Below are 26,809 nucleotides of genomic sequence, written 5' to 3'. Positions count from 1 at the left end.
TTTTCAACGGCGTATTGGCTTCAGATACAATGAAAGCGTATCTTTTCTTAGATATACTAATTTGGTTGTAGGTTCACCCGTTTGTGTCTTTAAATGCCTTAAAAAGAAGGCATAGGGACATGTAAGCAGAAGATTGAATATCTAGAAGGAATTGCTTTATTTAAGAGCTTGAATTGCACTAGAGGTTTATTTATGTCTGCAGAGGTAAGTTTTATAGATTGTTTTTGGCACTTGCCCGATTGACCGTATTTCAGACAGTGAGCTGTACGAAAATTGCGATCCAGTCTCGCTTTTTAGGGCTATAACGAGAGAAATGGCGAGGTGAACACGTTCTGTGGATGAAGGATGACAGATTATTAAAGATCGTCCTTGTCATCCAACCATCTAGGACCTAACGAAAAGCAGCTGCTTCCCGAAGGTGGTGGAAGGAGGTCGCAGGGAAATATTTAAGGGAAATCGGAACTTCCTGAAAGGGTGTAAAGAAGGAGGTTTTGAATAGATTGGGATGGAGGAGTATGTGTAGCTGTGTTGGCCTCAGGCGACTTGATTCTGCAGTGAAATGTTTAGTAGTTATAATAATAGTAGTAGTAGTAGGTAAGTTCATTTAAAATATTTTCAGGTGATTAAATAAGGATGTGTGTGTGTGTGATTACTTGAGGACGAGGATGTGACTAATATGGTCAAATACAGGCTTATGCTATATACAAGGTTTATTTCTCATCAACAGTTGCTTTAAAAATTCCAAATAAAGCTGATTTCAGAACAAAGAAATCAACAGTTTTTTGTACAATGTCTAAGATTATTTCTGTTTTTTGTATCATTTTTTTTTTCTTTTGAAAAAAGACTGCACAATTAGCAAAAGTTTCTTATATAGCTTAGGATTCCGTGAGTGCTGGGATGCAATTAGAATGGTTGTCGTCTTTGAAATATGGAATCTATATCAATTGTTTTTTTTGTGTTTGACTTATCTTTTTAAGGTTATTTATTGTCACCAATTTGTACCAAATTAAAAAAAAAAAAAAAAAAAAAAAAAAAAAAAAAAAAAACTCGAGTTCTTGAAAAAAAAGCAAACTACAACAACAACAAAATCAGTAAACTTTAATGTTGCTTAGGGTTATATTAGGCCCTGCTAGCTCTGGGGGGGGGGGGGGGTGCAATTAGAATGACATTTGTATTTGGCATATTGTTTTTTTTTTCAATCTGATTTGTGTCCTGTGCTAGTGACTAACCAGTCTAGTTAATCCGTTGTACTGGAGTCAGCGCTATAATAAACAAATCTCTTACTTCATCACATCCAGAAAGTGTATTTAGTGGATTTCAGAGTCGCTTCTACTTCTGCAAAAACCCTAAGCTATATACAAAACATCGATGATTTTGTGGGTTTACGCTATAATTTTTTTTTTTTTTTTTTTTTTAAAGCTTGTTGTTCATCCACAGTTGGTTTAAAATTGAAATTAAAGCCAGTTTGACAACAAAAACAACAACGTCAGCAAACGTTTTTATTTAGCTCATGGCTGTATTCTGCCCTATTAGGGGGGAGGGACTGGGGTAGATTACAATCGCAGTTACTGTTTTTTTTTGGAAAGAGCGTTGAATGGCGAAATACAATTATAATGACAGTGACTATTTTTGTATATGATTCATGTCCTATACCATGCACCTGGGATGACCCAGTATAACCGTGAACTAAAACCTATAATAACAAAATTCTCAATTTATTGCATTCAAAAATTTGCTTTTTACCCCTCCCCCCCCCCACTCTTTTACTTTGAAGAGGAAAGAAGTAGTGAGTATATCTGAAGAAAATATTACTCGAATTGACTGCTAAACGTCATCATGAGAATGGCTGCTACAGAATATTAACTTGAAGAAGGTAGATGGGAAACTCTGAGAAAGTTAGAAACAATAAGCCATGTAAAAAAAATTGCTGATTTTTTTTCTGTAAAAATTGCTGGTTTTTTTTTTTTTTTTTTTTTTTTTTTTTTTTTTTTTTTTTTTTTTTTTTGCAAATAATCTAGAAGTAGCCCTAGAATTTTTACACTACGCTGCTCATTTTATTATTATTATTATTATTTTTTTTTTTAATCCAGATATAACCCTAAGATATTTACATCAGATTGTTCATTTTGTTTTGTTTGAGATTGTTTTTTTTTGTATGTTGAAATTGGGTTTATTTTGAATTTTAAAACTGTTGATGAGAAATGAGGACAGGTAATATTAAAAAATTCACGTTTTTTTTCTCTCTCTGAAACCAATTCACCCGTGAAAAATATAAAAAAATTGCTGAGAAAGGTAAGAAAAAACATTTTTATTTACCAAAAAAAAAAAAAAAAAAACTTTCATGGCTCTTTTGGTTTTGAATTTGACACTTCCGTTCCAGTTTTACTTTTAACGGTTTGGTGTCATTTTTGGGATACTTCTGGTCAAAAACAGCAATACTTATGTGTTACGCAAATGAGACAGCTGAACCACGATCGCCACAGAGAATATGTTTTGTTATTGTACTTGCTATGTAGCTATCCTTCTTCTTCCTTCTCTTTGTTTTAAACAAATGTTGGTAACTTTTAGGGTGCTGCAGCCGGGACTACAACACCTTTAAAACGCAATGTATCGCTTTATATTCGTTTTGATCTTATTGGAGTGGTAATTGACTTGGTTTGCTCTGCAAGAAGTTTAATGCTTGGAAGTATTCTTTTTACAAAGTCAGACCTACAGATTGAAATGCATGATGATGGCTCTAAAGATGTTGACCTGTTTTCACATAAAATATCACTTCTCGATACTCGATATGACTTGGCACCGAAAAACTCGAAGCTGAGCGTATTTCGTACGATCCTGGAATCTTTTGAAGAGACAGAACCAGGAAAAAATTTACAAGTGGAAGTACATTACAGGTATGTTTTGTTCTGATTTTATTTAGGAATTATTTTTATCAGGGTATGGGAATGGTGATGAGGATACTTAGACTTATACTAAAAAACAAATGTAACCCTCGCGCTAGCGGATGTCTTTCTTTTTTAACTCATTATTCCAAATAATAATAACACTACTACTAACAACTGACTGCAGTCCCAGGCGTCCTAAGACCACCATAGCTTGGGAAGCTACTCCTCCATCCCAATCTATTCAAAGCCTCCCTCTTTACACCCTCCCAAGAAGTTCCCATTTCCCTTAAATCTTTCCTTATGACATCTTCCCACCCCATTCGTGGGCGACCTACTTTTCATTTGGCCCTAGATCTTTGGGCGGAAAGGACGATATTTGACAATCTATCATCATTATCCACAGAACGTGTCCTAACCATCTCAATGTTTCTCTCATTATAGCCCTAGAAAGTGGATTGAACCAAATTTTATATACACAGAACTAATTAAGTTTTATATACTTCAGGTGCTTCTTTGGAGAGGTCGAATAGGTATCTTTTCTCAAGTTTTCATATGACTGAACCAAGTCAGAATTTTTTTCTATAAAGGTTAACGTGCTGTGGAATCTCTTTACGATTCCGTGTTGACGCGTCTGACTTATTGTGATTGAGTTTTTATTGCGATCGTTTTATTACTGGGTGAAATTTTGTTTTATTACTGCAATTGATTTATATTGTGGTTGATTTATTATTGCGATTGATTTATGCTATTGTGATTGATTTATGTTTTGCCGTTGATTTATGCTACTGTGATTGACTCATGTTTAGATGAACTTACGTAATTGTGATTTCCATTTTGCGATTTATTTTTGTCATTATGATTGATTTATGCTGTTGTGATTGATTTGGGATGGGAGATTTTCTTTTGTTTCGTTGAGTTCTTTTTTTCCTTTTTTAGAATGTATTCTGCTTGTTTTCTATTGTAACTTAGGTCTCGACTAATTAAAAAAGTTTTTGCAATGGAGGTAAAAAGCGCGTTTAAAACTTAAAATGGACAATAAATGCTACTTCGCAGCCTATAAAACTTATTTCTGTAAAACTAATGCAAATAAACCGCGTCATAATATTTTACTGTGTTTTTAGGATTATACAAAACTGGAGCTTTACTGAAAACTCAAAAACCATTCATAAGAAACCAGAATACTTTATTTTCTAAATAAGAAAAATATCCTTTGTTTCTGCTGTAAGAAAAACTCTATACCTTTTTGTGCTTTCAGTAAAGCGCTAATTTTAAGCATTGCCAGCGCTGGCAGAAAAAAAAGAGAGTCACATTACTGTCATAAAAAAAAAGTTATTTTTTATAGTGGGAACTGTAAACCTTCGGTTTTGAGTTCAACGACGTTTAAACACGTGCAAATGCCTGTCTTTGTGTTAATAATAAAAAAAAAAACTTTCCATAAAATAGGTTTTTCAAAGAAAAGTAAAGAACTTATTAAACCAAAAATGAGCAGAAATAAAATCGAATCATCTACCAAACGTAAAACTAATATAAATCACCATCAATAAACAAATGAAACCCTAAACGAACATTAATTACAATAAATAAGCGAGCCAAACTCAAAACAAGCAGAAATTAACATGAGTAGGGCTGACAATCCCCATGCCTTCTCAATACCAGAACATAGTTTGTTGGAAATTGGAGTGGCTTGTGTCCTTTTTAATAGTCGAAAGTGATTGGAAGGCAACTAACACCCCTTCCACGCCCACCATTTCCCAAAACACATCCAATCAAAATTTTGAGATTGCCATTTTGTCAGCGTAGTTGATTTCCAAATAGAAAATATGTTTCTGAGGAGGTCACTCCCCCACAGGGCAAGGGTATTAAGTTATGCCCTGGGGGCATATAAGAATGATGTTGGCACAATATATTTTTTTTCCCTTAGACCAGGGCACTTCGTATCGAAGAAGTTGTCATAGAAACTTCGAAAAGGGCTCATTCAATTGGAAATCGGAGTGGCTTGTGCCCTTTTTAATAGTCGAAACTGGATAGAAGGCAATTAACACCCCTTCCACGCCCACCATTTCCCGAAAAACATCCAATCAAAATATAAATGTTTTTACTTTTATAACTTTAGTAAATCAAATGATATTAACATTTTGACTACTAAATATTAGTATATGTATATTAAACTGACAATGCACATTCATTTGTATTTTTTTCAGTAAAGTGAAAATTATGTTATGGCCTTCGGAAGGCATAGGGGTTTTGAGTCCAACTTATGTTAATTTCTGCTCCTTTTGGGTTTGACTCAGTTATTTATTGTAATTTCTGTTCGTTTTGGGTTTCATTTATTTATCGATGCTGATTTGTGGTAGTTTCATGCTTGGTAGATTATTTTATTTTATTTTTGCTCATTTTTTGTTTAATGGAGTTCTTTACTTTTCTTTGAAGAACTTATTTTATGGAAAAAGTTTTTTTTAATTATTAGAAATAAAAAAGAGTAATTTTGAAAAGACCTAAAACTCAACTCTCTTTTATTGTACTTTGCCAGTATTGCACCCTGTGTTTAACGAACTGCGGGAAACCATTGATCACTGTATAGCCAATGGGCAGGAGGGCTTTCCACGAGAAAAAATAAGCTGGAGAGATTGAGAAGACTTCTTGGAATTGATATTAGGATTCTAGAAGTTACGGTAACGACATTTTTTAAGCACAATTTCTAAAACTTCCTTGTTTCAAAAAGATGAAGAAGATGTGCCAGATGTTTCAGTAATTGTCCAACGCTAATAGCATAGGCTGCGTAGCCTATTACACAGGATGAATTTTGCTATTGCTAGTTTTGTGTTGGTCAGTCTTCACCTGGCTGATTTTTATCGGATAAATTTTGTGTCAAAGGAAATTTGATCTCCTTTGTATTTTGCTCTGCATTAGTTGAAATTTTAATTTTTCTGGGCTGGATTTTGCGTTGGTTCGGTTTTGACGACTTTTTTTTGTGTTGAAATCTAATTTAAAAAAAGAGGAAGAAAAAAAATTTGGATACTATTGCTTTAGACATACCCTAAATGAAGAAACATTCGAAAAATCTTAGCAAATGTCCATAGACAAGATCGACCACATTTAGGTTTGGGTGAATCCACCCCATTTCCTCACTATTGTCAACAAATACCGTACGAAATTAAGAATATATTATATCATTTAAAGTAAACAATGGTAAGAAAGCTCATTTTTTTCGGAGAAGTGTCAATTCAATGTGTTTTACATGATATTTATCTATAGTCGTATTCATAATTTGGATCATAATTTTCTTCCTAGGAGTAATTATTCTGGTGCTGAGTTTACAATTGTTCTGAATCGTATGCGAGTTATGGCAATCATGGATTGGTGGGTCCTCTTTCTTGACTTTTTAACTCAGAGCGTTGTGGAAAACGGTGTACAAACAGAAGATGGAAATACCTCATTAGAGGTTCCCAAGGACATTGGCATTGTCAACCGAACCGAATTGGAAGGAAAGAAACCTTTTGAAATCAAATTAAACATCACCGATTCGGAAATAGTTGTTGTGGAAGATGCTTCTGTATTAGAGACTATTGCAATTATACTTAGGGTAAGTTCTCAATTTTAAGAGCTTATAGTACAAAAAACTAATGAACTTACAACTAATATTCGAGGCTGCTCTACAATTTCACAATAGTTCCTGACTTAACCCAAATTAAAACTTGTACTTATGAAATTAATCAATTTTTCAAAGAGAATTAAAGAGTCATGTTACAAACTAAATCGAACTGAAATAAAGTTGTATTATGATTCAAACTTCAAATGGATAGAAATTATTATTAATGAAAAATAAACGACCTGGAATAAACATGAATGATCACGTCAAACATAAAGATAACAGAATCTTCTGTCGATGAATAAATGGATCCTAAAATTAATGTCAATTAAAGTGACCAACCAAGTCACACTTAAAACAAGCAGAAATTGCTAGAAACAGAAGTATGGCTACGGCCCCCTAAACTTTAAAACCCCAAAGCTGCCACCAAAGGCTAGAACGTAATTTTGGAGCAGTCTGTTTTTTTCTTATATCTCATGACATCAATACAACAAAAACATAATATATCAAGGGTATGCAAATAAAAGCGGTGCTATCCTCTCTCTTAAATCCATTAAACGGCTTGCGTGTCATTTTGTTCTATTGAAAACGATATGAATCTCGACCAGTGTGGTTTTCATTAGTCAAAACATCAAGAAAAGAAGGAAAAAAAAAGTAGACTGACTGCTTATTATACAACAGCCTAGGGTTAATTCTTGGAAATCTCAGCAATAATTTATTTTTCAGTGTTACAATTACACGAGAAAATCTTGAGAATTGTATTTAAAGAATATAGAGGCCAAATTTTAGGTTAGAAATTAGAGACAATTTTGAACAGATTAGAGACTAAAGAACCCAATATATTTTAGATACGCCATTTTTATTACCTGGGACCACATAATGTCCCGTTATTTACCTTGCTACGCAACTATAAATAGATTAAATGTCCCTGTTGACTAATATCCCCAGCTCATGAGCCTTTGAGTCTGGGGAGCTTCCCATAAAACAAATTGCCACGAAACATCCGAGTTTCAGATGCCGAATGAGGTGGGAAGCGCATGGTTTCGCTGTATGTTCAGGTAATGTAAGCTATTGACTTGGAGTGGAAAACAGTTAAAGTGAATCGGGTAAAAATCTTTTTAGCCAATTATTTTAAATATTAAAAACCCCAAATATGATCTTATTTTTCAATTGATTCTTAAACATGTCTCTGAATTCCCGGTGTACATCATCTTATAGTTTATAAATATATTCTGATAGAAAGTTCTTTTGGAATCCTGCTAGAAAAGTCAAATGAAATTTGTTGTCTAAGCGGACCTTAGTATCGGTGTCTGTATCGGTTCATATATATTCAAAATTCTTATCAGAATGCCCTAGGAAATTGTTAATCTGATTGATTCATAAAACTGATTAGTCAAAGAAAAAGCTAGAACGACAGAAAATACAGAGATGACAAAGAATGAAAGACACTAAAGGCAGCTGCGGAAGACTGCAGTTGAACAAATGAAGAATTTCAGTTATTTTGTAGTGTACGATGCCTTATGAAATAATACTCTGAAACTACCACCTAAATAAAAGACAGTAGACAAAATGGCATATTGGTGTTCAGTACTCTGTAAAATTAATAATTCAAAACTATAAAAGTCGTAATCTAGTAATCTGTATCGTTATTGAGTAATCTAGGAAACATTTTTTAGTATAATATCGTTTACAAAATCGTGCACGAAAAGAGGGTCAAATATGTGAATATTTAGTCCGTTTACTTTGGATGAAAAAAATAACTATTCAGAAAGTATTTCGCATACATAGTAGTAAACAGCTCCTGATAAAATAACAAGAGAAGTTCAGTGCTACTAACTACTGTTTAGTTGAAATGGAGTTATTCTTTGGCGCTTCAAGAGCTTTGATTATGTTTTGACTGACTGTCTTATTTCTTTCATCAATGAATCGAACAACAAAGGGGCCTGTCTCTTACCTTTTAAATTGCTTATTCAACCTCTCCCAATTTATGGCTCCTTCTACATGTGTTATTAATACATTCTTTTCCTTACAGCAGTCTTTTGTTGGCTTAGTTTTAAAAATATCGAGCGCGCTTCTATGCCATAAGTCCTACTTATCCCATTAATCCTCACTTTATTGAATCATTTAAAGAAAAGTTGAGCTTGGAGTGCATTGATTGAAACGGTCAGATGACTAAGGTAATTACGCAGAAACGGTTTAGAACAATGATATCGACCGCGTAGAAGCAAGTCTAAACAATCCTGTAGAAAAGTTGCCAATCAATGCAACACAACGTTAGCTACTCGTCTTTGCTTTTACTTTTTCATATTTATTTTGTCACCTTTTTTTTAAAATGCTTTTTTAATTTTTCCATTAGGCTGCTATTTTTAGATGGGGTTCCTGAGGTCAGGGCTACAGCTGGGATTCTAAGTTTGGAAGGAGGATGTAAAGAATGTGCATACAAAATCGTCCAGTGTGCCGACAAATGCGGACACAAGCTAAATTTCCAAGGTAAATAGGTAAAAGTTCCAGGTGTCAGCGCTGCGTGCCGACACCTTAGAGCTTTGGGAATTCCCCCTCCCCTCCCTTAGCTGCACTTTTACCTGAAGTATATGTTATCCCAAACAGGGGATTGAACTGCTGTGCGTTTTTATGGAGGTAATGCTCATGCTCAATACATGCAGCAAAAATACCGAGCTGTTTATGCAGAACTGATTAAAACGGGTTGATTGCTCATTGGCGTTTTTCAAGGTAAGTTCTACGGCGAGATAAATATTTGCTGCGGATTACAGAAGAAGCAGCAGCGGACAGAAAGTAGGGGTCAACAGAGGTCATTTTGTATCCATAGGTGCCAGACCAGATAGAGCAATATTAAATTTCTGCTATAAATTACGAAGGATCTTTTAAAAGTAAAAGGGTGAAAATAGAAACCTACGAATGAATTGAAAGCAAAAAAAGAAAAAGTTGAAATTGTCTCCTGGAGTAGGGCTATTATTATTTTTTTTTTTTCACATAGTAGATAGCAGGATTCTTCCTTGCAAATAATGGTACTCGGATGGGACGGGAAGAAGACATAAGAAAAATTGTTCGCATTTTACAGGTGGGGGGGGGGGAGAGAAAGAGTTAAATACTGAACAGAATGAAATGTAGGAACGTGCGCAGCGGTGTTGGACTGAGACAGCTTGGTAATTTGATGAGATGCCAGCAGTAATAGTATATAATGTACTTTTGGTATTTTAAAATCGATGCATTTCTTGGTTTTAACCTGTGATGTCGGTAATGCTTCTGAAACTACGAATATAAGTGACTACCCATTTATGCCCCAATAGTTATAAGAAACTACCCGTTTTAATTTTCAAACCTCCATTAAAAAATTACTTGAATGACCTATAATAAACAAAAGATTTTTAAAAACGAATATGTTTTTCGGTTTCATTTAATGACGTCATCGGAATCACCGAGGGTATGCAATCGTGCCTATCGGATAATCAACCTAAGTAGGCTGGAGCGCATTGAAATATTGGTCTGAAAGAATTATATTTAAATTAAAATTTCTTGATTGCAGGGAACATCTGTGGTGAAATACTGGCCGAACGCTCTTACTCATCCCCTATCAGCAAACATAAACAAATTAGAAGTGTACTCCTGCATCTTTGCTGACGAATTGAATACTTCACTGTCTATTATTGATCCCATTAGTGCTGCCTTTAAGATTCGAGCTCCCCTGTCAATGCCTCTTGCTGGCTTCTATGAGCTAATCGAAGAAGATTCTCCCAGAACCTTAGATATTGCTATTCATCAGCCGGTTTGTATTAGATTGTCTTACACTGATTCGATTGTTATGAAACGTGTGTTTGAAAGTCTACCCAAGCAGGCCAGAAGAGCTGCAGCAGAGAAGACAGTCTTACAAACTATACCTGTTAATATGCAGTCATCCACTTTATACCTGGTTGAGATGGGCTTCTCAGTAGAAGCTGCATATAAGGCTTTGAAGCAAGAAGCTACAATCGAAGAGGCTGCAATTAGACTGTGTAACGAGAAAGATGATGACGAAAAAAATATTTCAATGCTTAGTTTATTTCAGTCTGCAACTCTTTATTGCTCTTGTGTAAGTATTATTTTGATTGACGATGCTAGTGATGCGGATGTCCCACTCCTTGACATTACAGGGACTCATGTGTCTTTGAACTACAACATGGATCCCTTTGGAGCTTTGTCGAAATTTAAGTTGAGCATAGACTACTATAATCGAAGCTTGTCTGGCTGGGAACCTCTTCTTGAACCGTGGGAGCTAAGCATTTCTTTGAAACAAAATGAAAAGAAGGACTTCAGCCTGCAATTGTCGTCAGAAGAAACAATTGATTTAAACTTAACGTCCCATTTGCTTCAGCTTAAAGATTCTATAAAGCAATCATGGCTTCAAGTGGAAAGAGGTGAATGTTCTACAGCATTTAAAAGAAGAAACCCTTTTGTACCCTATGCCTTGCAAAACGCCGTGGGTTGTAACTTAAGATTTTCTACATATATCCCAATAGTTGAAGATGCAGCCAATAACAGGGCGCCCGTTGTTTGGGTTGATGTTGCCCCCGGAGAAACCCAAGGATTTTCATTTGTTACAAGAGGTAAATTTTCTTCTTAAATAAATTTTGTATGTGGTTACTTTTGTGATGATGCAATAAAGCAGTAACAGCCCAGTAATAAACAAGTAAAAACCCCTCTATTCTAAACTCCAAGGTATAGTCTCATAAATTTACAGAAGTTAATTTTCATAGATTACAACAATATATGTAACAAAATACTCAAGAACGGTCTTAATAATGCAGTGAATTGAATTTATTTTACAAAAACACGCACAGGAAAAAGAAGAAGAAAAAATTACAACCTTGTCGTGAGTTCTAGATGCTACATAAAGCGCTTTAATATTGAAAGGTATGAATGCAAAGTAACAATAAGAGAGTTGGCAATAATGATAGTAATGCTATCGCTAATAAAATAAGAACATCGAAAAGAAAAATTGAGAACACTTATGTGTAAACAGAGTTGTGTAAAAGTCAGCTATCTTAGATAAGTGTAGTATTTAGATATTGATTAGCGCTTGCTGATTCTCGTGGTATTTATTTTTTTAGGAGACGAGTTGCACTAGACGAGTCTTGGCACGCATCTACTGGTTTCTTAGACAGCAGAATAGCGCTGCCTAAGTAAAGAATGATGTTGGCACAATGTATTTTTTGTTATTTTTTTGTTTCTTTCTTTAGACCAGGGCACTTTGTATCGAAGGAGTTGACGTAGAAACTTCGAAAATGGCTCATTCGATTGGAAATTGGAAGGGCTTGTGTCCTTTTTAATAGTCGACACCCACCACACCCACGCCCACTATTTTCCTTAATACTTTCACTATAAGTCTCGAAGTAGTTATTTTGCTAGACGTAGTTTAATGATTTGTGAAACAGAGTGTCGTGAAGGGCTCTCTTTTAACAGCTGTCGTGGCACAATGTGTAAGTTATGCTCTGGGGGCATATAAGTTTTTTTTTTTTTTTTTTATTGAAAGCAATGTCGTAGAAACGTGAAAAATGGCTCATTCGATTGGAAATTCAAAGGACTAGTTCCCTTTTTAATAGTCGAAAGTAATTGGAGGGCAACTAACCCCCCTCTCACGCCCACCATTTTCCCCAAACACATCCAATCAAAATTTTGAGATAGCAATTTTCTTCAACGTAGTTGAAAGTTCTGTAAATGAGGTCTTTGAGGATGACACCCCCCCCCCCTTAATCCCTCAAGGCAAGGGTTCTAAGTTATGCCCTGGGGGATATAAAGTTTTTATAGAAAGCGCTGTCGTAGAAAGTTACAAAAGGGCTCATTCGGTTGGAAATTGATATGGCTAGTGCCCTTTTCAATAGTTGAAATTGATTGGAGGGCAACTACCCCCCTCTCATGCCCATCATTTTCCCAAACACATGCAATCAAAATTTTGAGATAGCCATTTTGTTCAACGTAGTTGAAAGATCTGGAAGTTATGTCTTTGAGGAGGACACTCCCCCCAGAGCCCTAAGGGTAAGGGTTGTAGTTTATGTCCTGGGGGCATATAAGGTTTTTTTTTTATTGAAAGCAATGTCGTAGAAACTTGAAAAATGGCTCATTAGATTGGAAATTGGAAGGGCTTGTGCCCTTTTTAATAGTCGAAAGTGATTGGAAGGCAACAAACACCCCTTCCACGCCCAGCATTTCCCCAAACACATCCAATCAAAATTTTTAGATAGCCATTTTGTTCAACGTAGTCCAAAGTTCTGGAAATTAGGTCTTTGAGAATGACAACCCCCCCCCCCCTACATCCCTCAAGGCAAGGGTTGTAAGTTATGCCCTGGGGGCATATAAGGTTTTTTATAGAAAGCGCTGTCGTAGAAAGTTCAAAAAGGGATCATTCGATTGGAAATTGATATGGCTAGTGCCCTTTTTAATAGTTGAAATTGATTGGAGGGCAACTACCCCTCTCTCATGCCCATCATTTTCCCAAACACATGCAATCAAATTTTTGAGATAGTCATTTTGTTCAACTTAGTGAGAGTTTTCGAAATCAGGTCTTTGAGGATGATAACCCCCTCAGAGCCCTCAGGGCAAGGGTTGTAAGTTATGACCTGGAGGCATATAGGGTTTTTCATAGAATGTGTTGTCGTAGAAACTTCAAAAAGGGCTTATTTGACTGGGAATTGAAAGCGCTAGTGCCTTTTATAATAGTCGAAAGTGACTGGAGGGCCATTAACCTCCCTCTCAGGCCCACCATTTCACCAAACAAATCCAATCAAAATTTTGAGATGGTCATTTTTCTCAACGTAGTTGAAAGTTCTAGAAATTAAGTCTTTGAGGATGACAATCCCCTCCTACCCCTCTAGGTGAGGGTTGTAAGTTATGCCCTGGGGTTATATGAAGTTTTTAGAGAAAGTTTTGTTTTAGAAATTTCAAATAGGGCTCATTCGATTGGAAATTGAAAGGGCTAGTGCCCTTTTTCATAATTAAAAGTGATCGAAGAGCAAATAACCCCCTTTCACGTCCACCATTTCCCCAAACACATTCAATCAAAATTTTGAGATAGTCATTTGTTCAACGTAGTTTAAAGTTCTGGAAATTAGGTCTTTGAGAATGACACCCCCCCCCCCACAACCCTCGAGGCAAGGGTTGTAAGTTATGCCCTGGGGAAATATAGTTTTTATAGAAAGTGTTGTCGTAGAAACTTCAAAAAGGGCTCATTCGATTGCAAATTGAGAGGGCTAGTGCCCTTATTAATAGTCAAATATTGATATTCAGAATAGTCAAAAAAATTCTTTTAAATGTTTTCACTTTTGTAACTTTAAGAAATCAAAAATTAATTAAGATTTTAAGAAATAAACATCAGCATATGTATATTAAACTACAGTAAATTCATTTGAATTTTTTTCAATAAAGTACAAATTATGTTCTGGCTTTTAGAAAGCATGGGGATTAAAACCCTACTCATATTAATTTCTGCTCGTTTTAGATGGGGATTCAATATTGGAGCTGATAAATTCCAGAATAGTGATTTTCTAGGTATATACTGCCAGTTGACTTATAAATTAATGTTTGGTTGTAATAGTTCAAGACCATTAAAGTTGCCAGACAAACTTCTTGCGACTTGTATAAATGTATATGCATATATAAGATCTGTAATTTCACTGTATATCAGTTGAAGTCTTTGTTAGTTGAAAATTGATTGTATTAGTTGAAACTGTGGTCATTTGAAGTCTCATCATCTAACCACAAAATCTATAACCTAGTAACATCTGGTTCTTTTTCCCAAAGGTAATGCAGAAATCCCCCCAATACTGGCTTTTCGAAGAAAAATAAAACTAAAAAAAAGAAACTTGGATAGATACTTGCCAAAACACAGATATCTTTCACATCTGTAGAAATCAATTATGGCCTATGTCAGAGACGGCTGAAAGCGAAAGGATATGTCAGAGTGTATTACGTATTGAACTCTCAATTACTTACAAAGAACTCAGGCCAACTCTCAAAGGAGTATTGACAAATGTCTACCCACACAAAAAGGCCTTGACAAGGTTAGAAAGATACAGTAAATTAGCTACAGTTAAGCTAATATAAGTTTTTTCTCCATATACTACTTTCTTTGAAGTATTATACTCAATTATTTAGTTTTGTTCCGTTTCTTTCCTTTCCACTATTATTAGATGTGGCTTTAAATATATATGAGGTCTTTAAAAATACTCTTTGCTCATAAGTCACATACACTGACCGACAGCTACTCAGAGTTACCAAGAATTAACCATCAAAAGTAATCTTTACGACTCAATTTTATGGTTTTACTAAGGGCTCAATTATATGGTTTTATTTAATTCTAAAAAGATGCGAAGGGAAAGAAAATTGTAAATAAAGATAAAAATGTAGAGAATCTATACTAAGATTTTATATTTTCTGTCAGACCGAGCGAGACTTCGTGATAGAAGGAAGATCTCATCCATGTCAAATAAGCTTTATCTCCAAGTAGAAGGCTGGAAAGTTGTTGGTCCGATCTCAGTTGACAAAGTGGGACGATTTTACCGCCATATGTATCAGCAAGACGCTGGAACACCAGCTCGAATAATTATTGAAATCTCATTGGAAAGTTCTGCAAGAAAATTGATACTCATTCGCTCATCGGTGGTTGTAGTGAACGAGCTTCATGAAAGTGTTGAAATCAGTATCGACTCTGCTGTTCAAGGTAATTGAAATATGAAAGTAGACTCCACTTTTTATTTCAATTCAATGCCTTTTAATTAATTAAGTATTTTAATGATGCTTTTTTCGGTTAGACTTTTAAATAAATTGGATAGTATGGTGATTAAATTCTTCCGTTGCTCCTGTCACTCTCGACAAGACAAGTTTACAATTTTGAATCATCGAAACAAACTAAGTCTAATAAAAGCAAAATAATCCATTCTTTTCATGGAGTGAATTTACATTTAAGTTTTAAAATTTTGGTTCCTTTTCTCTTCTATTTTACTACCCTCTCCTTTTCCTTTACTCACTGTTTCTTAGAATAGAAAAGAATTTAAAATTTTCTTTCATAGCATGGTTGCCGAATTTGAATTTTACATCACAAATAGCACTAGTATATATGTATAAGTATGTAAATCATATCGAAAGAATTTCACCTTCATGTCAAACATAATTCATGGTACAAAATACATAAAAAAAGATGAGTAAAAACATGGTTAAAAAAGTCAAAAGGAAAAAATAAATAGATAACAATAAAATTAATGAATAGTTTTCCTGGCTATTATACAACTCAATAAAACTCGGAACATAACTCTTCCGATATCTTTTTCTTGTCTAGCAAGGATGGGAGTTTCTTCTATTTCCTCTGTTCTATGTTTATACAACTCCCATTGCAATTGCCATTGCCATGTTCTTTTTCGTCTTTGAATTATTAAACCTTATCCTGTAAGAAGTGTCCTTCTAATTTTAGAATTAATATCAAGTTGCTATGAATCCGGCTTAAGACAATGTCCTTTCAGGGTATGTTGAACTCAATGAACTTATCTTTGTAATCCTTTCCCTGTACACAATTTCCTTATTTTGCAATAGAAACCCTTTTTCTTAGAAGGGTTGAATTAGCTACGTTTGTTGACAAATAAGGGGAACATATCTTTTGATATAGCGTGAGACTGACGAGAGAAGTCAGTTGGGTTTTTGGCTTTGCGCAAGCTTTTGTATGCATGTAGAATGTAAGTCTAATGTGTTCCTTGCTCCTTCTTAATTTTATTATGTTAAAATCCTAGTAAATGGGTATATATCCCATTCTTTAATATTATTATTAAATTCTTTTAAGCAGGAACATATTTGTCTTAATATATTAGTTATAATGCTTGCTTTCCTTTAATAATAATAAATTTTACTTCTAGCAATTATATGAACAAGAATTGATCTTTGATTGTGAATGATAACTATTGAATATTGATTTATAATGAAATAACTATTAACTAAAAAGTTCTCTTCTTTAATAATAAAATCTTAAGTTTTTCTTATACCTGTGTTGTCTTGTATATTTTATTACGATGATTAGGATTTTGTCAAGGTTTCTCTCTCACTTGGTTCATTTCGTCTATTGAGGCTTATTTAGGGTTACTCGGGTCTCATGGCTGAGTTTGGGCATGGAGTCATCACCATGACAAGACCCCCCCTCTTACAAAATGGTGGCAGCGAAAACACGATGCGATTCTATTGAATTAAAATCGCCTCTTTTTAACGCGACGCTTAATTTCGAGAGAGCAGAATCTTGATTATAAATCCTTTTTGTAATTTTTTTTTATAATTAATTTATCATAATTAATTGAATCCCTTTAATTTTTCTTCGTCTTCACTGCTTGCCTGTACGTTTATGCTTTTTTTAGATTTATAAAAATAAGACTAACCGCAATAATAAAAACAGTCAAATAATATTTGGATATTGTTTCTATTCAAAAAAAGTCAAAAGTTAAAAAAGTCAAAAGGAAAAAATAAATAGATAACAATAAAATTAATGAATAGTTTTCCTGGCTATTATACAACTCAATAAAACTCGGAACATAACTCTTCCGATATCTTTTTCTTGTCTAGCAAGGATGGGAGTTTCTTCTATTTCCTCTGTTCTATGTTTATACAACTCCCATTGCAATTGCCATTGCCATGTTCTTTTTCGTCTTTGAATTATTAAACCTTATCCTTCTTTGTTGGCATCCATTTTTTTGTCTTCCGTGACTTCTCTCTTTCCCTTTCTCTCTCCTCTCTCTTTCAACGCAAATGATTTGGGGGACAATGCATATTGAAGTTAGAAAGATTCTAAACAAAGGATAGGCAAGGTTAAATTTAAACTAAATATTCGGTGTTTGATTCAATTAATGCTATTACCTCAAGCTTATCTTACAAGAAACTTGAGGTTTTTCATAGGCAACATTAGTCTGCTTACTTTTCTAGATGCGTCTTCACATATGTGTTGAAATACTCGATTTAAGCGGAGCTTTGTTTTGTTGCAAATCTTGAAAAATCCACCATGTTTCACTAAAATCCACTAATTCCCCATAAAACACAGAATATGAGAATATAGAGTTACTCACTGACTGCTTCCAATTTTTTTTTTTAGTCTTTGTTATCGTCGCAAATTACTCATGGGTTTCCTTTCTTTTTTCTTTGAGTTCGATAGTAGAAATCGTTAATACAAATTTGCCGTTGATGAGAATCAACTCCATGGCCTCCTGTTAACCAAGCTGTTCGCAAGTTGTATACTAAGCTGTATAAGTTGTCAATAGGAAAATAGCACTTTTGATGTTACTTTCCTCTAATAGTATTAAATTAAAATCGATTTAATCTGTAAATTTTTAGCGATGAAGGGAAACTATTTACAATTCTACACTAAAACTCAATGCTACACATCTGGTAAGGATGAATTAGCCTAGTTTACATGCGACACAAAACTTGACCTGTCAGCTGTGTAGCATGTAACGGATACTGATTAAAAGAAAGTCCATCGATGGCAGTCTAACCAATGGTGTCCTGCTAAATAGGCAGACAACGCTGACCAATGCGATACGATGGATGACCGATCCATCTACCTTTTTCTTTTTTTTTTACTTTTGTATCATACTAAAAATATGCTTTGTTAAATATGAAATGATAAAATTTTCTATTAATTTATGAATTTAAAGTGTTTTTCTTTTTAAATAAAATAAGCAGATAAAATCTATTGTATTCTAAGCAATGGATAAAAAACTAACTATTTTGTTTTGAATTTAAAATTTACCAGTAGTCTACTCTTGCTTATGTGCAGAAGTCGGTTTATTATTTGACTGTTAAAACCTAACTTTTATTTTTTCTAGTTTAAGGAAGTAAGAAAAAAAAAAATTAATAACAGCGTTAATATCCAACGGAGGATTACGTTTTATTTTGAATTGTGATACAATGTGATGTTTAGATCTTTTTAACTTCACCATCATCTCCCTACTTTCTATCTTTTTTCCCTTTGTTAAAAGTTTTGTTTTTTTAGGTTTAATTAAAGTCAAAATCCCTCCTAAAACACCCTACTCATTGCCTTTGAATGCGAATTGGTCCACCCTTCGCGTCCGACCTTTGGGTGATAAAATATCAGTTCCATACTCTATCTCTTCGCATCCTGTGAGCTGGAGTACTGTGAGTCGTCCAAATGAAACAAACGAAGTGTGTCTTCAGTGCATACCTATGTTAAGCAATTCGTTTCCTTACTATCGGTAAGTTCATTTCTACTACCAGCCAATAAAATCTAGTAACAAATTTAAATCATGAACTGACAGCAAAATTTTGTAAGAAACCAGAGTTTTGGCAATTTTTTGCCATTCTACATAATTTTTTCGCTCTTTCAAGAAGTCTCTTTGGGCTTCTGCGCAATCCTCTATATTTATCAACATAAAATTTTGTTTTCTCCTAATGAACACATCAACACTCTTCCTTAGAGTCAACTTATCCTACAAGCGGAATTATACTATCTCGCCTTTTTTTCCACTACCAATAACGACCAAAGAAAAAATTAATGCTCTGACAAGATCTTTTCAACTGGACTATGGAGTGTTAGAAAAAATACCTGCAAGTCTTCATTCACGTTTTTCTCGAATTTTTTTTTCTAGCAATATGACAATATTGCTCTCAGATCTACATATGACCTGGATTAGGTAGTTCTTTTCCCTAATGCCGATAATTTTGTCTTCCCAAGTCAAAACTGGGCCCACTTAGAACGAAACCATACACCTGATGTACATAAATACGTGCGTAATTTGTTCTGGTCTGAGCTTGTACATAGCAATTATTTGTGAAACTTCCATACAAAAAAAAAAAAAAAAAAATTCTTTTGTTATGCTTGTTGCCTGAAAAACTCTTTGGCTAGTAGTTGATAAATTAATTGTTGATAGAAAACTACATCTTATACAGCAACTCAATTAGGGGGGGGGATAACATTTGACCTTCTTCTAAATCACCCCCTCCCCTTGTTTTTGAAAAATACATTTTTTCGGTGTTTCTATTGAAAAAAAATCGTTTTTTGTTTTTTCTATAACAAAAAGCGAACAAAAATCATAACTGCCCCACCCTTCGATATTTAAAAATACATTTTGCCTCCCCCACGCTGTGGCAAATTGGTGCCAGTGATATTTTAATATAATAAATTCAGGGTGCCCTAAAATAAATGCGTATCTTTGTGATAATGGTACTATCGCTTTTGTTGAAGAAGTGCTTATGGACCTCTGTTAAGATAGAAGATGTTATTTTAATTTAATTTAGGGTAGGCACTTAATCGTGCTACCTTAGACCCATCTTACCATTATACATACACACAAGCGAGATTTGTTTGTTTATATTTTTTGAAAATAACAGATTTGTTTTCCTGCAGTTGCCATAGTAGATTTTTACTAATTTATGTTGCTTACTTGGAAATGAAACAGCGTCATTTATGATACTTTTCGCTAGCGGACTTTAGAGTGCGTTGAAAATTATATTATGATGTTATGAACTTAGCCAAGCGAAAAACAAACAATCAAGGTCAATTGATAATTTCCCCAATGCCGAATTTTGTGTAAATGAATTTCCGTGCGGGAATTAATGAGAATGGTATCATCCGTCATGATTCGGGCTTTTTCGATAGTGCTAACATCTACAAAGCAAAGTGTATTCTATGGAAAAAGATTCTAACGAATCAATTGATCCCTAAGCGGGTCGGAACTAATGCAAAATTGAATAATCTGAACGAAATTTTTTATCTTTTCTCCAAATGTGATGCCGACAATGCCAAAGTCCTCGATTTCATAATTCGCTGCCCAACTGATGTACCCTGTATTCCTGCTGTGGCTTACTTTCGCCTTCCAACTAAAGTTTATGCGTGCAAGCACTACTTAAAGCCATTTTTGCTCAGTTCGCTGCTTACAATGAACACTTTCCTAAGCTTCCATCAGCTACAGCTATGATTGTTGTTCGCTCTGATGACGTTACTGTCTAGCGGCCCACGTTACTGTCGTTAATTTCGTTGTGACGCTACCGTCTACTGTGATCTCGTCCCAGTGTTATCCATATAGTCATCTACTGGGTATTCGGATTGGGAATAGCGATTTCACCAACTGTTACTTACACTATAATAAAAGAGACACTAGATCTTTTTTTCTTTCACGTCAATCTTGAAACGTGGAAAGGGCCCTAATGACTGCATTTCATACTGACTTATAACACTCTAGCATGTAGAATTAGTAAAGTTTTCGAGTATATCCTCATACCTTCGCTAACTTGTGTTGCAAAAAATGGTAAAAATCAGCTTGGTTTCCAGTGGGACATTGGCTGCGCTCATGCTCATCGGGGACTAGCGAAGGGTTTGAAAAATTCTGCTGAAAGTGGCAGTGATATTCATCTCTGTGCGCTAGATATTTACAGGCTTTTTACAGTGTGTTGCATACTCAAACCTTATTTTCTCATTTCCTCTAATGGAGTGAATTTTTCAGTTATTTTTGTTTTGAGGTATTGGTATGAATATGCGTACTTGCGGCTTAAAGTAAACCCAGCGGAACGTATCTCTGTTCGATGTGGTGCGTGCTAAGGAGGAGTCTTATTCCCGCATTTTTTTTAAGGTGTGTATAGCCTCCACCTAGGCTTTGATTGGGTCAACCTATTACTATGGAATGTCTGATATTTCATATTTAGCATGCTTTGACGATATTTTATTGATTAGCCAATCCAAGTCTTCTTTGTCTAAAATGGTTGGTACCGTTCGTGATTCACTTAGTCAAAATGGTTTAACTTCAAACACAGAAAAGTGTGAGCATTTATGTTTTAACTTCCGCGCATCGTCATCCCCGCTTGAATATTCTGATTTCACTATTCCTATTTGTTTGTTCTTAGGAATGGCTTGGTATTTCTGTATGCTCCAGCATTGTGAGTATGCGTAACTTTACAAACATCAAAAGCAAGAAGGACAATAGGAAATACTTTTCGTAAGACAGTGGAATTCTAATTTGAATGAATGAATGTTTTGGCTGTATGTCCAAGGGGCGTCCTCAGAAAAACAAAAATATGTAAAAGAAGAAAGACCTACAACAACATGCGACCAATAAAACATGCGGCCAAAAAGGCAAAATTAGCAATAAAAACATGTTTTAAATTATTTTTCTATCATTTCAATGAATCACCTTGTTTTACCTCATTTTATTTATCAGTCCTGGTTGAACTTTGCTGAAGTAAGGATGCTGGGACTGTTTAAAAAAAAAAAACAATTTTAGTTATATTTTTCGCATGTTGTTGTAAGTTTTTCTTCTTGTATATTATATTGTTATAAATTTAATATATCATCGATTAATTAATACTTTTTGTTTATAGTATTTTTGTCCGAGTGGAGAAAGAAGCAATTCTGGACCCTCCGATGTTGTCACGCGCTATGAGCTCAAGCAGTTTAAGCACCATGAAATGCAAAAAAGCAGCGTTGCCAATGCATACAATTTCATTTGTTCCTCCAATAGTATTGGTCAATCTTTTACCACAAGATTTGGAATGGGAAATAGGATCAATAGTGGAAGGAAGAGTTAGATCTGGAAAAGAAATTTCAATTCACGCGGTTTGTCTAGTTGTGTTTGTCATCATCAAATCATTACCCCCTCCCTCTTCACATATGTTGCTTTTTAAAAGCAAATTAAAAACAAAATTTACTTTTTCTCCCTGACTTAAAGCAAAAAGTGAAGCAAAATAAATTTAAATCAAAAGAAAAAAAAGGTAAAAGTTAAAGATAAAACCGTATTTTGTTCCCTTTTGGTTAAATTAACATTTCGTCGTTGCTTCATTGGAAAGCTAAAGCAAAAATGATAAAGAGGCAAAACTAAGCTTTGTTTTTGCTTTCATTAAATACTAAGGTATTATTGATGTTTTTATTTACACTAGATGATGATGTTTGTTTTATGATTGTTCGACGCTGATGTACAGTGTTTTTTTTTTTTTTTTTTTTTTTTTTTTTTTTTTTTACTGTCTGACGTTTTGACAATTTGATAGGATTGTTTGAGGATGACGGTATAAATCTTATAAGAAGTGAAACCCTCGAATTCTTCCTTTGTAGAGAATTGGATTGGAAAGGGTTTATTGAAAACCTGTCTAAAGAACAAAGTTAGTATGTTTTTAGTACTTCATAAATATGAAGCTATAATTTATTTGACACAGTTTTACTGGAAAAAGAAATAAACCCAATAGTTGCCCAGAGGACAGCATGAAATCAAGCTGCCGAAGCAAAACCTTCCTCCTGCCGAAATCTAGCTTTATCAGTTCCATGACATTTTCTTGTCTTAAATTCTGTCATAGATGGGGGTATCTTTCCGTATCTTTCCAAAATTTTCCGTTGGGAGACTTGTTCGTCGAATTCTGTGTCATTGTAACGTAACTAATACTAATATTAGTTCAGAGTTTTGCTAATTACATTTTCAAAGATATTTCTTGTTCTTTGAATATTTGAACACATGTGGACTAGTTTTCTTTTCGAAGGCTCACCAGCGTTGCCATTGCTTTGACATGAATGATACCACTTTTTCAATCAAATTGTACCACAAAAACTTGTGTCCCATAGATATAGCACTCTACGTCAGTTTTCATTTCTCTAGCACACACAAAAAAAAGAAATGAAAATACTGATGCAAACTCACTGGTGATATTCATGACTAAAAGACACTGATGAAAATCACTAGATTAATAAAAATTGAACAGCCAAAGTGCATTATTAGGGTCCCAGATAGCGTTTCACTTTCTTTCTTGTCCGTTTTTTTTAAACATAATTTTCAGTGAGTGAAACATTACGTAAAACCTACTGTTCGGATTTTTGAACGCTGGCGTTCAGACGCTATCTTGGATACAAAAGGCTAATGTTTGTGTTTTTAATTTAAAAAACAATATCTGTTATTTTTCTTGAAGTATGCGTTTTGAGATATGTTTTTCATGTTTTTTTTTTCAATGTTCCACTTTATAGGGCTATTATGTAAAAAGGTTAAGAGGCGTAGGTCACGTTTTACTGACGGATGACAATAGACTATATAAATCGTACTTTTCTACCATCCATCCGGGGCAGCAAAAGGAGGACATCCTCGAATTTACTGGGAGGAAGTCGTAATTGAGTATTCATAGGAAATCGGAAGTTAATGGAAGGGAATAAAGAGTGAAGCTTCAAACAGATTAGGGTGGTTTGGGGTGGAGGAGTATGCGCAGCTAGGCTTAGATGACTTGGTGCTGCGACACGTTGTTAGTAGTAGTGATAGTAGTCATTGTTTTTGTCTTCTTATTGGCATTTTCATAGTAAACTGAGAAACAAAATAGTAACAGTCTCTCAGCCGGTAAGAGTGGATATATATATATATATATATATATATATATATATATATATATATATATATATATATATATATATATATATATATATATATATGTATATATATATAAAATTATACATTAAAAAATAAAAAAAAAGTTCACATTAAAATGGCGGAATACTTGAGATCGAATGGTATTTACACAAAGAATTTTATAATAAACAATATAGAATTATTATATGTATTTAAACAAGGAAGGAAACGAATTCAGCAGAAATTAGAAAAGAACATAAACTATCAAAAGTAATGTTTTGTTATGCTAAGCAGCTTTTTTAAAAAGCCAGGACACAGTTTTCTCAGTGTCCTTGACTTTATGATAAGTGTAAATGTATCTATTTTCTTTTTTTTAGGTTGATGTGTCTGAAGACATAGAGATAAATCTCACACTAGATGGTTTTATTCAGAAAGGGAGTTTGCTGATAGGATCAGAAAGGTTGGATTCGGTCAAACGCCTCTGTTTTATTGACAACAAATCTCGACGTTTGTTCCTGCAAGCAAAAATTACCTACTCTAACCGGGCTTCTTTGAGGGTTGGTTCTTTTATTCTAATTTTTGTTTCAATACCAGTTTGACCAAAACGATGATTGAAATTTGCCCAAACAGTGGTGCAAATAAAACTTCTGTTTCAAATCTTAGGAATTGCTGCGGTTACAATGCTTTGGTTGCAAAGGGGCTGATGGCCTATTATAGCACAAGATGTACGCTCTGAGCCCTTTTAGCCCTTAACACGGCCTCTAGCAAATATCCAGCTATTGTCATTTACTGTTTCGTATCCTACGAATTAACATCTTAGACAGCGTTTTTTTTTTTTTTTTTTTTTTTTTTTTTTTTTTTTTTATCAGTCTGCTTCGTATGGAAGAAGCTATCGTAGAAATTTTGGAGGGGCTCTATCCATTGGAGATTGAAAGTTCTTGCACCCTTTTTAAGAGTCAAAAGTGATTAGAGAGCAACTAGCCCTCGTCACTCGTTTTAGCTGCCCTCCCCCCCACGACACTATATCAAAATTTTGTGATAGCCATTTTGTTCAAAATAATTGAAAGGTCTAATATCTATGCCTCTGGGGACGAAATAGCGTTCTATAGCCCCTGGTACAATGGCGGGAAGTTATGCAAGTTGCCCGTTGTTCACAAATAGGTTTCGCTATAAGAAAGGGGGCATATTTGATTCTTTGCTGTCAAAAAGGCAGAAGATATTAAGGTGGAACTTTCGGGGAATGTTGAATGGGATTTGAAGTAAGTCGAAACGCACTATGGGCATGCAGGCTGTGAAAAGATCGTAATAGCAGTATCTCCGGAGCAGCTTAAGGTAAAAAATTGAATCTTTCAGAGGATTTTGAGGGGATGTTGAACTAACCAAAATACACTATGTGCATACTCCTACGATTACCACTACTTCCACTGCTATGGATACTATTATTACGACTACTGCTATTGCGACTACTATTACGAGGACTACGACTACTACTGCTACGACTACCACTACTACGCCTGCCTCTATCACTACTACTGCTACTACTACTGCTGCTGCTATTACTACGATTGCTACTACGACAATTGCTACTACGACTATTACGAATACTATTACTACGACTAATACTAAAATGTCTACTGCTAATACGACTACTATTATTGCTACGACTGCTACTAGTGCGTACTAGTTGTAGTAGTAGTACTACTACTACAACCACTACTACCCCTACCGCTACTACTATCTCGACTACTACGATCGCGATTACTACAACTAAGGCTACTACGACTACAACTAAGACTGAGACTTGGCTAATACGACTACCTCTACTACAACTAACACTATGACAACTGTTATCTTGTCTACTACTACTAAGGCTTATACTGCTACGATAACTACTACTTCGACTTCTACTTTTATGATTGCTACTACTGCGACTGTTTCAACATTAACTACTACCATGACTGCTGCTACTACGATAACTACTGCTACGACAACTACTACTATGACTACTACCACTACGTCGACTATTACTAGTTCAACTACTACATCTACGGCTACTCTGACCACTATTATTACTGCTATAAAAAGAAACTCTTAGTGTTTTGTCTAGAGGGGAAAAAAACTCATGGATGGTTGATCTGTTGACTGTCATTCATGGATAACAGCAAATAAATAATCATGAAAAATTCTCCTCCCTCTCAGCTTAAGTGGTCATAACTGCCTTGTCCTTAAGCCCAGGTCACATGCAGCTTAATGAACATTAAAACATGCTATATTTTGACACTTATCACAGGAAAAGGAAGCAAAATCTAAGGCCAAACTTCAGTCTTCTACTTTGTCATATATCTTGCATATGATAGAATCGCAAACAAAAATTGAAGATTTCTCGAACCAACGTCATAAATTGGGTGTGATTTCTTTCCCGAAAAACGCATTACAAAAAAGCCCTAGTTCAAACCATGGGTTGCCAATGACGTTGTGATATCACTTGAAGAGTGAGTGTGACGGCCTGTACGAAGAATGGCAAACCAGTGAATCGGGAAAATGCGTGATCTATTGTTTACAAAATTCGTAATGTCTGTCAAAATTATGGCCTGAATGGCAGAAACAGACTCCTAGGCTTGGAGCCTAGGAAGTTCTTTAATACAAATTAGAAATTGTTCGGGAAAGATGTTGATAACTTTGTGTTTCTAAATGATCGAGGTATTCTCATCAGTGCTAGTGTTATTAATGATTCAGATTGTCAAAGTCATCCTTAATTTTCCTTGCTTCCTGATAGCGATATGGTTGACGACTTTCTAGTAATCAAAACTGGTCAACTACAGATGTGACTTGAAAGTATTAAGGTATTTCAGTCAAACAATCCACGTCTTAAGGGTTGCTTGCGTACTTTATTAATGGTTTTGTTTCAACTGTAATCAAGAGCTAAGCGAGTTAGCTTTCGAAGGACTGGCATGTCTGTCTAATACATAGTGGCTTTCTAAGAGTGTGTGGTC

The 26,809-nt window shown here is 34.7% G+C and overlaps 1 protein-coding gene across 1 annotated transcript in view; it reads left to right on the top strand.

Moving 5' to 3' along the window:
* LOC148942850 (intermembrane lipid transfer protein VPS13D-like) overlaps positions 1 to 26,809 on the top strand; it is a 192,512-nt gene that overhangs the window by 101,517 nt on the left and 64,186 nt on the right. Inside the window, 7 exon segments of the mRNA XM_089102376.1 lie at positions 2,569 to 2,894; positions 6,177 to 6,468; positions 10,019 to 11,075; positions 14,906 to 15,184; positions 18,485 to 18,704; positions 21,823 to 22,057; positions 24,194 to 24,409. Of these exon segments, the coding sequence (XP_088958502.1) occupies positions 2,569 to 2,894; positions 6,177 to 6,468; positions 10,019 to 11,075; positions 14,906 to 15,184; positions 18,485 to 18,704; positions 21,823 to 22,057; positions 24,194 to 24,409 (2,625 nt within the window).

Source organism: Artemia sp. Qi Xiang Cuo, chromosome 16 (genome assembly GCF_049724085.1).
Source record: "Artemia sp. Qi Xiang Cuo chromosome 16, ASM4972408v1, whole genome shotgun sequence".
Taxonomy (NCBI): domain Eukaryota; kingdom Metazoa; phylum Arthropoda; class Branchiopoda; order Anostraca; family Artemiidae; genus Artemia; species Artemia sp. Qi Xiang Cuo.
This window is presented reverse-complemented; position numbering and strand designations above follow the sequence as displayed.